Source organism: Accipiter gentilis, chromosome 1 (genome assembly GCF_929443795.1).
Source record: "Accipiter gentilis chromosome 1, bAccGen1.1, whole genome shotgun sequence".
Lineage (NCBI taxonomy): Eukaryota > Metazoa > Chordata > Aves > Accipitriformes > Accipitridae > Astur > Astur gentilis.
Window position 1 is genome coordinate 48,734,686 of NC_064880.1, and position 15,160 is coordinate 48,749,845.

General features: G+C 36.2%; 1 protein-coding gene across 1 annotated transcript in view; it reads left to right on the plus strand.

Annotated features, from left to right (window-relative positions):
• Nucleotides 1–12,129, plus strand: part of SPOPL (speckle type BTB/POZ protein like) — a 38,684-nt gene extending 26,555 nt beyond the window's left edge. Inside the window, exons 6-11 of the mRNA XM_049803460.1 lie at nt 1,158–1,335; nt 1,430–1,485; nt 3,133–3,255; nt 5,502–5,644; nt 5,729–5,782; nt 7,888–12,129. Coding sequence (XP_049659417.1) covers nt 1,158–1,335; nt 1,430–1,485; nt 3,133–3,255; nt 5,502–5,644; nt 5,729–5,782; nt 7,888–8,032 — 699 coding nt within the window. The 3' untranslated portion in view covers nt 8,033–12,129. The remainder of the gene's footprint in view (nt 1–1,157; nt 1,336–1,429; nt 1,486–3,132; nt 3,256–5,501; nt 5,645–5,728; nt 5,783–7,887) is intronic.
• The last annotated feature ends 3,031 nt before the right edge of the window (nt 12,130–15,160 follow it).

A 15,160-nucleotide genomic window follows, 5' to 3' on the forward strand; every position in this document is an offset into this window, starting at 1 on the left:
CAGTGCTCTGACTTTCTGTGAAGTTAAGCTGTGCTATTTTTGCTTTATGCCAGATTTATTCCAGATGCTGTGCCTCTGGAAATCAAAGCACTGATCTTAACAGTATCAGCATTTTCTCTTAATATATAATCCTTATTTTCTGTATTTGGGAGATCCAGTGATCAAGATCTTGTAGTATGGCGCTCTTCTTCATTATGAAGGTTTTATTCTCAGGTGTGTGCTCTTGGACAACAGAAGTAAAAATCTGCAGAGCTCTTCCGTTTTCTCAACATACTGATTAAAAGGACTTTATGTAAAGATATCTGAAAAAAGCAAGTAAGAATGCTACTCTCCTGTTTACTACATATGTGAAAGACTTAAACATGGGGAATAATAGCAATATATTCACATCAGATGCACATATTTCACAGCTTTCTTAACTAGTTCTGTACAAAAATTACATCCTGTGAGTGTGCATTTCATTACTAAAGTTACTTACCCACTACATTGTATATTTCATTGACTTCTATTTCTGAAATAATTACTTTTAATCTTGTTTGGAAGACAATCACTTGTGATTCCTGCCTCAGCTGGACATGGTAAAATGAAATAATGAAGAAGCTATGTTACTTGCACTTAGTTTGCATTATCACATTGCAGGTTAAGTATGAACTTACTGTAATTAAAATCAGGAATATCATACTAATCAAAACTTCTATGGATTATTCTTATGAAACTTTTCTGTCACCTTGTGATCCCGATGATCTGTTTCAAACTTTATATTGTATATGTTTTACTTAAATGTGTGAAGAGTATTGAACTGTTAATTTATCTCTGAAACAGCATTAACTTTTATTTTTTGATCCCACTGGTATCCCAAGAACCATATCTGTCCTTGACTTATTTACTTTGGCATTTCTATCGGGTGGCATGTGGTATTGTGCTCTTTCTTTTTGTTTTGATTGGATAAATACACAATGTTAGAGTCTCTAAGTAAAGCCCTATTTGTTTTATGTTACTTAAAGGTAAACTGTAAACCATTAGTTTATGGTTCTGGCCTAATGCCAGAAACACCACTGTTTTTGCATTGCAACTGCTGAACTTCTAGCAATAGGTACTGTAATTTAATTATTGGCATTCAGTTATGAAGGAGTTGTCTTGCTGTGATTTTCTGTTAGGTAAGCGTGGTCCAAGACTCAGTAAATATATCAGGACAGTCTAATACAAACACTTTGAAGGTACCTGAATGTCGACTAGCAGAAGATTTAGGGAATCTCTGGGAAACAACAAGATTTACAGATTGCAGTTTTTATGTAGGAGGACAAGAATTCAAAGCTCATAAATCTGTCCTTGCAGGTACTTTCTACTTTTGTATTGCTATTATTTTGTAAATAAAATTGCTAAAAGTTTAAAATTTGATTATATTTAACCTTTACTTTTCTTGCTACAGCACGATCTCCAGTTTTTAATGCAATGTTTGAACATGAAATGGAGGAAAGCAAAAAGGTAAGCCTTACTGAAAACTTTATGTGTAAATATTTTTTATGTTGTGAAAAAGGGAAAAGTTGCAGAAAACTTTATTGTAAATTCAGGAAGATAAGTATTGTGTGTTGGTGCATGAATGGAGGAGGTGCTACTCCTGAATGCGATCCTGGTGAGTTCTGTAGGAGTTTGTGTAGAAGGAACAGATAGGGCTGACTGTGGAGAGGTTCTGGAGGATTTGTTCTTTCAAGTACTTGTATCTGCCCTAGATATTTTTTTTGTAACATTGGCTACTGATGTAATTAACCTAGTAATCTCTGCCCCTGTTTGCTTTAGTTTATACCTTCACATAAGCTGATTGGCTTGACTAAGGTTTTGCTATACTGTATGGTAGCTAGGACACAAAGAAACAACAGGTGAATTATGACTCAGATTAAGCCCTGAGGCAGTGAAGCACACCTTTTCATTCACAGTTTCTGCAGGCACTTGACCTGTGTAAGTGTTTTGGATGGATAGTTAATCAGCACAGAGCGCTGCTTCTGCTTTTATGCACTTGGTATCTCCCACAGCGAGGAGGCGTTTGTCTTTCGTGAAGAAGAATATCTAAAATGGGTTGGTTATAGGCAGAATCCATGAAAAGGCATGGAACTGATCAGCTCACTAAAGGATTGTAACAGATGATCATCACTTAGTCTTGGAGGCTGCAAGAATGCCACTTGTGTGAACAAATACATCAGATGAATATGGTGCTGTAGTACAATTGAGCTTCACAAACATGGCGTTTTTTCTTTCTGGCACTTCTCCAATCTGGAAACTTTCACAGGTAGAATTGTGGAATATTGGAAGCATTTTATTGGCATTTTTGGACTGAAAGAAACCCAGACATGTCCCAGCTCCAGTAATGTGCCATGCCAGGCACCTTCGCCTTCATGTTAGCAGTAAATCTCCAGTGCAGCTCTACTCCAAAATACTATATGTGGTTCAGTGTACAGGAGACCAAAACATGTACATCTTGTGTGCTGATAGCCTGTAAATTTTGTACTCCATTCAGAAGTCTGGTGCTTCCTTCCATATCTTTGACATAATTTCCTACTTTGTTAGTTGCTTGCAGGGAGTACTATTAGAGGATGGGGTCAAGCATGTAATACCACAGTTTTGTTAAGACAGTGTTCAGCTACATGATGTCAGTTAGATGTGCTTCTTTGTTTGCTTCTTGGATACTGAGAATGAAACGTAAGTTGTGTTGACTCAATTTAAGTCAAGCCAAAAATGGCTCACTTTGTTCTGTCTGCTGCTCTAACTTCTGATATTCCAAGCACATCATTGTTAGGTTGGAAGCTCAGAAGCACTTTTAAATATTCCTGAAACTGTGCCTTGATTTTTTTTATGTACAGCCTGTGCAATAGAATCTAGAGTTAGACGTTTCTAGAAAAAAAGTTGTAATTACTTATTGCCGAAGCTTTTCGAACTGATTTCTACCTGACTTTAAGAGCTACTGATTTTCATTACCTTCTGCTTAATATAGCTGAATGTTAACTTAAATTAGTAAGGATTTTGTATGATGGATGGCAAGTGAAAACTTGTAGTGTGCATGCAGATGATATTTGATACGTTCACTTTAAAGTTGTAGATAAATTCCAGAGACTTTTATTGATTCTTCTTCTTTCCTAGAATCGTGTAGAAATAAATGATGTAGACCCTGAAGTTTTTAAAGAAATGATGAGATTCATTTACACAGGAAAAGCACCAAACCTTGAAAAAATGGCTGACAATTTGTTGGCAGCTGCAGACAAAGTAAGTGATTGACTCCTAAGCTCTCAAACCTGATGTTTGCTTGTGGAATGTTGTTCTAACAAAAAAACCCCCAAACCAAAATCTTTTTTTCAGATTGATTTATATTTTGATTTTTTTAAAATATGAGAAACAGATCTCATCAGAAATGGAGGAAGATGGGAAAGAATAGACTTTATTTTTAGCAGTAAAAGGCTGATAAATCTTTCTTGACCAGGAACGTTTCAGATATTAATTATATTTACTATCAAATTTCTTCTAGAAATTGGGGACTATTAATGTGATTTGGAAAATCGTTCTTGAATAAAATGTATCCTAGATCTTTGTATTCTTGAGAGGATTTATACAAGTGTTTGAGTTAACTGTGCTCCCTAAAGTACTGCTACTTCAGAACTTTCACCTTTTTGTCTTCCCTACAAACATAATAGTTCTAATCTTTCATTTCCTCTGTATTGGGATCTTGTCTACTCTTTAAATAGTCACTTTCTGAAATACTTTCTACTACGATTTTTGAGGTGAGGGGACTTATAGCAGCATGGCAATTAAGGTGAGATTATTCCCTTTCATATCATAATTTACAGTTTTCTAACTTTTTAAAAACTTGACTCAATACCTTGTTTTTTCTTCTTCAGTGCTTTACAGCTTGAGTTGAAATTTTAGTTAGCTAGTCTCAGAGGACACGCAGTTGTCTTTCCCTAAGGAGGCATAAGCAGTTTAGAATCCAGAAAATATTCACTTCAGTGTGTGTGGCAATTTCTTAAACTACCTTTGCAATTTCTGAATTGGTGTGCAATCATATCTATAAAACATTAGTGGTGACAGCTGCTGGTTTTCATAATCAATCCTAATATAAGTTGTTCTAAGATAATATAAGACATCCCAGTAGTTAATTTCAAGAAACAATTATTAAGCTGCCAGAAAAAAAATTTACGTGTTCTATTTTTTCAAGATCTCTTGACCTGGCACTACCCAGGCTTTGATGACTTACCACTCATATTCTTTTTACCTCTCATTGCCAGCATCTCATCTTCTAAAACTGATGGTGTTTTGTCAAGTTTCAGTACACCCAAGCAGGAAGGTGAAATGGTGTTATTTTGTGAATGCTGGCCTTTATTAAGGGTGTAATTAATAAATGTAGAGAACTTTACATGGTACAGTTGTATGATTGCCTGCAATACCAGGAAATAAAAATGGTGAGCTAGGAGGTACCTATAGCTTTTTGTTAACAGTTAAAAACTGCTAGAAGCTTTCTGCTGTTCCTTCTGAATGTGAAATAATAATCTAAAAATGAGTGTTCTGCATATTACAAAAGGCATTACACTGCTGTATTACCTGGTAGGTACAGATTTGTTACAGTTGATATTTATTTACTCTAAATAGAGGTATCGTGAGCAGTACTATAGTAATAAAATGGAAGTAAAAATGTATAGGTCTAGAAAAATAGAAGTTAACCTGATAATTTGACTTCTCGAGTGGCATTTCTTTGTTGCATAGAACAGTTGCCAATACCGATGTATTAGTGGCAACCTGAATATATGCCACTTGCATGTCTAAAATTCTTTTTCAGACTTAAACTGTATCTGAAGGGTGCTAAACTAAATGGAATGGGTGAGATTTCCATAGAAATGTATACAGCTGAATGAAACCTGTTCAGACCTTGACATCCTTCAAAAAGGAAGCACAGTTTATTCATGCAAAATATAATATAGGCATATAATAATTTTACATCAATTTTCCGGTAGGCTGTGTCAAAGTTATGGAAGAAATTGAGAAATTCAGAGATGGAGATGGGGCCAAACTTGGAACAAGCTAGTTTCAAACAGGCTAATGTATTTTCCCTTGGACAGTTTCATGAAACTTTCCATTGTATAATTTCTTGCCCCGCACTTTGAGATGTGAACCTGTCTAATGACAATTTTGATAAAGAGCCTGTGCCTGTTCCTTGCTCTTCCTCCATAACCAAACTGAAGGAAAACAAAAACTTCTGAATGAGTTATTTTTGTTGTTTTAATAAAAGTTCTCCCAGTAAAGCATTTGATCGTTTTGTGTCAAACCTAATGCATGTCTTGCCATTTGAGGACTCTTCAATGCAGCATATTGAATTTTGAATTACCTGTTTGGAAGCAGTTTGATGTTAAGCTTGGGAGACACCAAGCATTTTCATGACTGGAACTGTCTTAAAAACTGTAGAGGTAATGGTAGAAAGAATGAGTTTGAAGAATGATTAGTGTAGTTTTTTCTTTTATCAGTATGCACTGGAACGGCTGAAGGTCATGTGTGAGGAAGCACTCTGTAGTAACCTCTCGGTAGAAAATGTTGCTGACATTCTTATCCTCGCAGATTTGCACAGCGCTGAACAGTTAAAAGCACAAGCAATAGACTTTATTAACAGGCAAGTAATACTTATGAGACTCTAAATATTTTTGTATTTATGCTTTGTGTACCTTTTCAATATTAGCACAGTTCTCTCTTACAGGTGCAGTGTTCTTAGACAACTTGGGTGTAAAGATGGGAAAAACTGGAATAGCAAGTAAGTTTCCCTGCCTCGCAATGTTCTGTACAAACACTGCTAAATAGACTGCAGATCTTAAGAACTGTTGCTTCATTTCCACACTACTGAGGCCAGTCACTGACTGTAAGTAAAGCAGGATTCAGCAGATGCTACCCCAGTTATGATTGTGACTTCCCCTTTAAATGATAGGGAGGGTTAACTGCCCTCCAGTGTGAGATCCTAACAATAGCTGGTGTTCATTCCTCTCCTATGGATGTATCAGTACTGTGAGATGGTGGCAGCAACCTTTATAAAGGAAACCATTACCTTGACTAACCAGGATTGTGCCTGGAGGAGTGATAACCCCAGTGTGGTTTCAAGACTTGCTTAGGTCAATCTGAGCCTGCAGTATTTCCAAAGAAAGGAGGGCAGTTGCTCTTTTTGCCTTTGGCGACATGTTTGTGCACCTTCCCGCATGCCAGCACTAGTACTCTTGAGGCCACGCAACTAGTCAGTCAGGTCCCTCTGATCTGGCTGACTCTGTAGGTGCTCATGCCTACGCTGGAAGCATGTTGAGAATATGTGGCTCAGGCTGTAGGACTGATTGCAGCATATATTTAGAACAGCTCAAGTGAATCATGGAATAGAAGACAGCTAGCTTCACAATAGCCAGTGGTAGGCTCAAGCAGTAAAAGGACAGCAGAGCACTTATTTCTTATTATCATCAGAACCTCCAGAGAAGTTAAAAGATGTGTTGTACCAGTTACTTTAAAATCAGAGTGTTTCTCCTCTTAAAAAAAAAAAAAGTCTTCACAGACTTGAGCATGAGGTGGAAAAGGAAGGGAGTGGCAGAAAGTAAGTACTAAAAAAAAGGTAGAAAAACTAATGATAAGTCAGAATATGTAACAATGTAAACTGGTTAATTTGTTCCTTCTCAAGTGGTTTGGAATTTACTGAGCTGAATTCTGTCTTGGTTGATTGCTAGTAAAGATGCTGGTCATCTTTGCTTCAGCTAAAGCATCTACAGTAAATCAGGGGAAATAGTATCAGAGGGCCTGGCTTAATTTACTGACTCTGGGCACCAGGAAGTCTGAACTTCGGTATTGTTTCTCAAGGCACTTACCTTTGCTGAATTGCAGCAGAAGATTAAAAGCTTGCATTAGAAGTCTGCAAAAGGTGTTGCTTGTTTTTTTTAGAGATAGTATAGTGTAGAGCTCAGCTCCTAACTTTATGCTTGACAGTGTTCCTGAAACAATCTGAGGGTGCTCATGAGAGGCTTTTGAAAGTGCAAGGCAATGGAAACTTGGGATTGATGCATAAACTGCTGGTTCCAAATTACAAATTTGTCCTGTGTCAATGTGGCATGCATCCCAACTGGTGTAATATTCTTCCTGTGCAGAATGAATTTTACACTTCTATTTCACAGAAAAGTAAATACATACATTGTTTTAAATCTCCTGGATGTCAGCGTGACACTTGCTGAAATCTGTTGTTGCTTCTGTATTAGTTAAAAAACAACAGTGGCAATTGAAAGCCATTCTGAATGTAGTCCATGATCTTGTACTGAAGAAAGAGTGAATATTCTCAAGTATGCTCCACTGGTACTGAAACTGCAAGCTCCCAGTGAAGGGTTCTGTAGTCAGCCACCTAATCTGTCTTCATGGCTTTCTGGTATATGAAGTACATAATTTTTGCTGCAGTTTCAGCTGATTCATCTTTTCATCCTTCTCTCTCCCCAAACTGAGCATGCCCTTCTCTGTAATGAAATTATCATGTCTTCCTTGCTTTTCATCTCATTTTCTTCTAGACTTCCTCTTATTTTTATTGTTTTTCCTGAGCAATTTCAAGGCAGTTATCTTAATACGGTGCCCAATATTGGACACAGTTCTCTAGCTGAGCTCTTGCTGGTACTGAGCAGAGCAGAATAAGTACCCTATGTCCTACATGTGATGATACTAATATACCTAAATTGCAATTTGCTACTTCTTTCCAATGGCATCCTTACTGGCATTCATAAAGCCTGTTGTAGCCTAACACTCAACTGCTCTTCTGCAGTAGTTCTGCCTTGCCTGCTCTTCTCCACTGTGCATTTGTGCATTTGGTTTGTAAAATTGTGTGACTATTCTTAATACTTCTGTTTTCAGCCAAGCAACAGACATAATGGAAACAGCAGGCTGGAAGTCCATGATCCACTCCCACCCTCACTTAGTAGCAGAGGCCTTTCGCGCACTAGCATCTGCACAGTGTCCACAGTTTGGCATTCCACGCAAACGGCTAAAACAGTCATGAAATCTTCCATGAACTTTAGAGAAATTGAATTGACTCTACTCCTCCATGTCCAGAGGTGTTTTCACAAACCATAACAAGAGTTTTTGTTATCCTTGTCCACAGAACAGAAGCTGAAAAAGCCTATTGTTTGCTTTTCAGATGGATAATTTATGGTTTAATCCTCAGCTTTAAATTAGACTGATTACTCTAATTCACTGAAAGGCCTTAAATTATCTTCAATGACTCTCTAGTCCATATAGTCTAATGTATCTTGATTTTTTTATTATTATTTTTTAATGTGCCTTGTCTTTTTGACTAGGCTCTGCAGGATTGCACTAGCTCCATAATGCAGTAAAGTTGATAACTGAAGATTAATTTTTGAAAGGGATCTTCCATTATTTTCAGAAGAAAAAAAAATGATTATAGTTTGGTCCTGTGCTAACTGGAAGGTTTTAACTAGCCTCTCGTTAAAAGCGCTTGAACCAGAGGCACATAACGTACCCTAGACAAGTGCTAAATATAGGGAGAGCCTGTTTACCTTCAGCGAATGCCTACAGGCTATTTATGGCAATATACTGCTTCGAACATAATTTATTTTTCATTGTGGGGGCAAATATGCAATGGTTTGGCCCAAAAGTGTATTTTCATTACAGTTTGTAATGCTTATTGTGTGTGTGTCAAAGCTGTCCAAATGGTAAAAAGAAACACAGAATAAACCTCTTGCTTGTGTTTCTTTACGGTCCATCATTAGTTTACATTTAATGCAGAACTGAATGAGAGGTAAAGAGTTCAATGTGAAAACAGAATAGTATTGTATATGGAAAAATTATATCCCACATGTATGGTTACATAGAAGAGTAAAAAGGATGCATAGAATGACCAAATGTAAATTGAAGAAATGGGCCAAATGGATTCTGAATATGCACTTTTAATGTGTAACTTTTGTATGTTGTGTGGTACATATATATTTTGCTTTTGATGAATTAATGAGGTACAGGTAATTGTGGCTTAACTTTTTAGATACATTTTAAGATGCCCACAGCCACATGGGATTTAGTTTTGTTAGAAGAGAAAGGCATGTCTTTTTAAGACTCAATTGAAGGTGGCTATTGCAAGCTTTCATATTTAAGTAACAGAATATTTTCGCTTATTTGAAAAAGGCATGTGAATGGTAAAATTTTGAAGGGATTTTTCCCGTCTTGACGTATGTGCACAGCTTCCATTAACACCTAAGGAGGTTATGTACACATCAAGAGGAATATTTCCCTGAAATGTCAGATGGTATTTGCAAGCAGAGACTTGCTCAGTCTTGCATTTCAGTTATTGTACTAGCATTGTGGATGGTATTGAAATTCTGCATAATGTGAAAAGGATGAAACATTTGTAAACTGCTTGTCATGGGCCAGTTCTTTATTATATGAACCTTAGCTTTAATATCAACATCCTCAGTGTTTGATAGCTTTGTTTACAATTGGGAGGAAAAGTCTGCAGTAGTGCACACTCTAAATGTTTCCTGAGTTATTGCATTGAGTTTACTGTAATAGTGATAATATGCTATATTTCTTTTTTGGGAAGACTTGGGTTTAGCAGTGGGGAATGGGAGGAGATCTCACCTAATTTATAAACATATTTGCATAAGGGTTTTAGTTTGCCTATTAAAAAAAAAAGTTACGCAGGGAGGAGAGGAAGAATTTCAGATTGTTTACTATCTTAAACTCTATCTCCATCCTCATTTCATTAAGATTCATCTGAATTGCTCCGAACGAAATAATTTTCAGAGGAAAGAGTATATAGTTTTATACTTTGGCATCTAATAAACCATTAGCAAAGGTAAATTGGAAAAAATGCCCAGTCCAGTTTTGAAGAATAAAATAATCTCTAAACATCCATTTTCTTCTTACCTTCTAACTCAATCTTTATGACAGATAGAGTGTAAAATCAGAAACTTTAATAGTACATAAGGCATCAAATTATATATTTACAGAGATTTATCCTTTTATCAATTTTTAGATACTTATCTAAAATAAGGTCTCATAAGCATTCTTCACAGTAAGATGTAAAGGTAACTGTTCCCTCCAAAATAGTGATGTTTTTGCTGCACTGTGTAATGCGTTAGGGCTATGTATCCTCATACTCATCACTGGTGAAACTTGCAGCTCTAACATACAAAGTGACTTGAATATTTAATGCTGTAATGATTGTCCAGTTCAGCTTGTTCTAAAGTAACACCATACAGTAATCAAATTGAAAGCTTAAGGACTTTTATGAAAACTTTGTTCTTTAGAAGCTTAATAGCACACTTTGTACCAAAAAAATGTCAGGCACTGTGCTGTAATATTATCTACGTTGTAGAGCATCCACTTTTCAAGTCAGGCAGTGACATTACACTAACAGGAAAAAAGCAAACCCATTATAATTGATCTGTTTAGATTTGATTTTATTTATTATGTATGTTTTCAAGTTCTGTCAGCTCTTAAGAAAAAGGTAAAACAGTTGCTGTATTCTTAAGTGAGTGCACTAATTATTCACCTCTTCTTTAATTAACTACATGCAGTGTTCTCACTGGAACGGGATAGCTAGTAATTACAACCTTCTTCGGATTCAGTAGCTTGTTTTTACTCCCCACTCTCAAGAGCTTGCCCTTCAAAACCTCGGTTGTCAGTTCTAAGTGCAGCAGATATAAAACTATCTAATACAATGGACAGTTTTTTCAGGCTGAAATCTTAGGGTTTTTTTCTTAGTTTTATATACAGATTAGGAATATAATGTATGAAGGTGCCATGTTTTGGCTTGCCAACACTACTCCCTCAGATATATGTGAACCACCGCTTCCATACTGTTCTGGGGAGAACCCTGCATGTGTCCTGTGTGTGCGTGCGCGTGTGTGTATGACTGTGCGGTGTTTTTTGTCAAGAATGACTTTCTAAAAATAAGGACTCAATTTGCTGTTAAAATGCTATTATGTATTATATTTTTTTTTCCATTTGAACCTCTCCTAAGGAGATGCTTTGGGTGGAAGATGCTTCAATAAATAATCCTTATTTCCTAGTCCATTTACTGCATGCAGAAGTATGAACACGTTGTGCCTTTTTTAGGAAACTGTTGTAATTAAGGGAAGATTTAACAGGATACAAGATCTTTTAAAAAGGTATTTTTAAAGGTGGAGGAGAATGCTATTTGATACACAATTGAGGTGGAAAAGTTACAAATTACCCCTTTGAGCTCTGTTGCATGTTAATTCTTGCTTCCTAAATTCAGCTTCACTGAGGTAGAAACAACACAAAGTGGAGTATTACAGATACAAGTTGAGTAATGGTATATTTTTGTGAAAATGTGGAAAATATTTGCTGTTACAAGATAAGTGTATGTCAAAATGTGGTAATCATGGACACAGAGTTAGTTTTACAAGTTACTCTAGTTCTGATGTTTTTCTAAATGTTGAGTATTTAGTATAAAATTCACCTTTGCACAGAAGGTCAGTAGAAGACCTACATGGAGATTGTGTTCCTTTTTAAATCCTCATGGCAAGGTTTCTTCCTTGGGAGAATAAAACAATGTGCAGTATTTGAAACTGTGTTTCATAAAAGACAGTGAGTTGCAAATGTGAGGTATTGCTACCTGAAATACTGTTGAGTTTTACAGTTGGTTAAAATTACTAAACTTAATTGATTTATTTTTTTGTAGTTGACAAATGGAATGTTAACTGTCCTCTTTGTCCAGTGTTGAAAGCATATTTTGTGCAGAGCTTAGCTCCTTAGCTAGCAAGACACTGACTTAGTCTCATAACTTGGCTTCTGCTTCCAGTAAATGGACTACGTTTGTAAAGGGAATTCACTATTTCACGTGTTTTGCAAGGAACTTCACCGTATTTGTAACCTGGTTTTTGAAGGCTTAAGATCAATGAGTCCTATTTTAGAAATTAAACCAGTGAAATGACTTAGACCTGTTTTGGGGTGGAAATGATTAAGAGAATTCAGATATGTAAACAGTTGTATCAAACCATCCAGCCTTTTTTTATCAGCTGATGTTAATGGTGAAATACTTTTTGTACCTTGTTGCTGAAAATATTTTTGCATTTCAGCACATCAAGTTACAATAAAGTTGTTACTTATACAGAATGTGTCTGTGTTGCTTGTATTTGTGGTTGGGTTTTTTTTTAATCCTCTATGTTCACAATGGCTACCTTTGCTTCTCTCCTTTGAGAAAGGTATTTTACCAGCAGTGTCCAGTTTTACCAGTGTAAAAGATACTGCTGTCCTTTTGGGAGCCTTTTCTGGGGGAGGATCATATTGCAGTCTTGCCCTGATCTCCAGTACCTTGGTTATTTTTCCATTTTGACACTTTCAAATAACTTAGAGCTCTGAACAGCTTATTAACTTGCTTACCTGAGAGAAATGACTGCCTTTACACAGACTCTGTCAGAACCGATACTCTGTGGGAAGAAGAGTTGATCCTGTGGTAATGAAGATGGGCTTCATGATTTGTAAGAGATTTGGTTTCTTTTTCCACCTACCATCGAAAACTTGTCTTCTGTTTTTCGGGTTTGTTGTTTGTTTGGTTTTTTCCCCCTGTCAAGGAGAATAGGCATAAAATGACCACATAGAACAGGAATGTTGCTTGCGTTTGTTACAGGAGAAGTGATATGTAAGAATAATCTATATGGTTAGTTTGTGGGGTTTAATATCTTTATAGGTGTTTTGCTAAAATATGTAGGACTGTTAATGTGCTGCTCTATGTATTTGACTTTGGACCCACTGAACTCCAGAAAACGACAATGTCAAGGTAAGTTACTTCACAAAAAGTGACATAGGCCATTTGAACAAACACGATTACCTGTCTTGTGTTATCTAGGCTATGGCAAAAATGTGGCACAGTCAACTACTGCAGTTCTTCCTAAGGTGACTTGGGTAACAAATAAGGATACAGAGCTGTCATCACTGGGCTATCTTGGGTTTCTTAGCATAGCACATCGCTGTTTTGTGTGTAGGTACATGCACAATTCTCCACGTTTGCTTAAAACATACATCCCTTAAGTTACTCCGCAACGATTCAGCTTGAAGTTCTTGTGGAGTTTATATCAACAATGGCATAATTTACACCTTCCCAGGCAGTTTCAGTAACTCCAACGTAAACGTGACTGGTAACCACTGTGAATGGTAAACAAAATTATCTGTACAAGCCCTAATTTTTGAACTGAGCTTCAGATTTTAGGTAAAGAATATTAAACTTCATTATTTCTTTTTTTTAGAAAGCTATGTTTTTATCCTTAGTTTTTCTGAAGTATTTTTTTCTTGAGATATTTATCTTGTCATCGTACAAAAGTTTTCTTTGTTACTCAGCGAAATGGATTCAATTAGCATTGCTTAAAAAAAAGCACCTATTTTCATTCTAAAATTAATTCTAGTAGTCTTTTGTGTGGAAACTGGGCACATAAACAAGGCTTTTCCTCCTTTTAGTTGAATGCTTCTGTTTAAAAAAAGTATTTTACGGTGTCAAGCTATCTGAATCTTGGTTTAACTAAAATATTACTAGTAACTTTTTCTTTAGCAGCTTTCCTAGAATTCTCATTTGAAGTCCAATATATGTCCTTCTCTTTCTTTGGAAGGGGAAGGCTCAGATAATGAATCTCGATTGGTAAGATATGCTATTAGAGTAAAAAGCATCTCTCACTGTACAGAATTGCCAGCCCTGCCATATGCTGAAGGCATAGTTTGATGTCGTACTGAGTAGTGCCAGCTTAAGCAGTCCCCGTTACTGCCACTAGAAGAAAAGTACTTCAAAGTGCAGCCCGAGCAGTCACAGGTGAGCAATTCTGATGAAAGTGTGTCTTTGTGCCTCTTCTCCAAAATTCATAGCTGTTACTGGCTAATCGAGACAACTTGCGTCTTAACTGTATCATGAGAAATTCTGATTTATTCTAGGATCTTACTTACTGTTTTATTTAATAAAGAATTCATTAAGTTTAGCTGTGTTCTATATGAAAGAATATAACCTTTTACTGTTAATGTTTTTCTCTGTTTTAGATAACTTCTGTTACAATTACTGTTTCAGTGTATTACCCATTCTACTACAAATTTCACTTGCCATGTTTATTAAGTAAATTATATTAATGATCAAACTACTTCCATTATACACAAATAACGTTGCACTTAACATTGTGATAGTATGGTAATAGAGGAAATGCTGTTAATTGCTGTTAAAATTAGAATAGTTTTGAACAGTTATCTTTCTGCAGACTTCTTGGTAATTTTCCACTAGAGGAACATGTTTTTATTGTTGTCAATTTTGAAGATTCCTTCTTTGTTCTCTTAGAGAAAGCTGGAAGAAATACAAGCGCAGAAGTCAAATGAAGCATTTCAGGTGTATGATGCAAAGGACTTGCTTTTTCCACTACAAGCACTGTATCTAGGCAAAAATAACCCCCAGACTCAGCTGTGACAATTCATGAGTGCTTTGGAATAGAGATGACATTCCAGTGGTTGTCAAATAACTTGTATTTTAAACAGTACGTGAAGTTGATGCTTTAAGTGTAAAATTGGGTTTCTTGTAAGTCAAGTATAAATAACAGAAATGAGCTTGTGATTTGAGACTCGGCAGGGAAGAAGTAATTTTGCAGAGTTTGCTTGGCCTTGGCTTATAGAGAAACTAACAAGTGTTTTGAGTTCTCTGTTAAAGTATTTTGAAGGAGACTTGGAGCTGTAGCAATATGTGGTGATCATCCTGTAAAGCAGAGAGTGGATTGGACTTCCTTTGAAAACATTCCCTGATAGTAACATTCTTGTCTTGCATTCTTAATAGAGTTTGGAGCATGACAATGTTTTTGTGCAGGTTCTGTATTTCAATTAAGGGTATGTATATAATGAGTGAAAAATCTGTGCTTTGCCAAACTTAATGCATGTTTCATGTGTTGGCAGTGATAGTCATGTAGAAAATAAATTGTTCCATGTCAAACTTTGCGCTGCTGATCAGAATGGAGGCAATTTGTGCTGCATTTTAAGCAGTTACGGTTTTTGACTTCCCACGTTTCTTACTGCATAGTTGACTGAGCCATTTCAGTTAATAAAGGTAAATTTGGAAGCATATGCAAAAAAATTCTAACAGGGTGACTTCTTATAGAAGCTTTAACTGCAGGCCGACCTCCTATTTTAA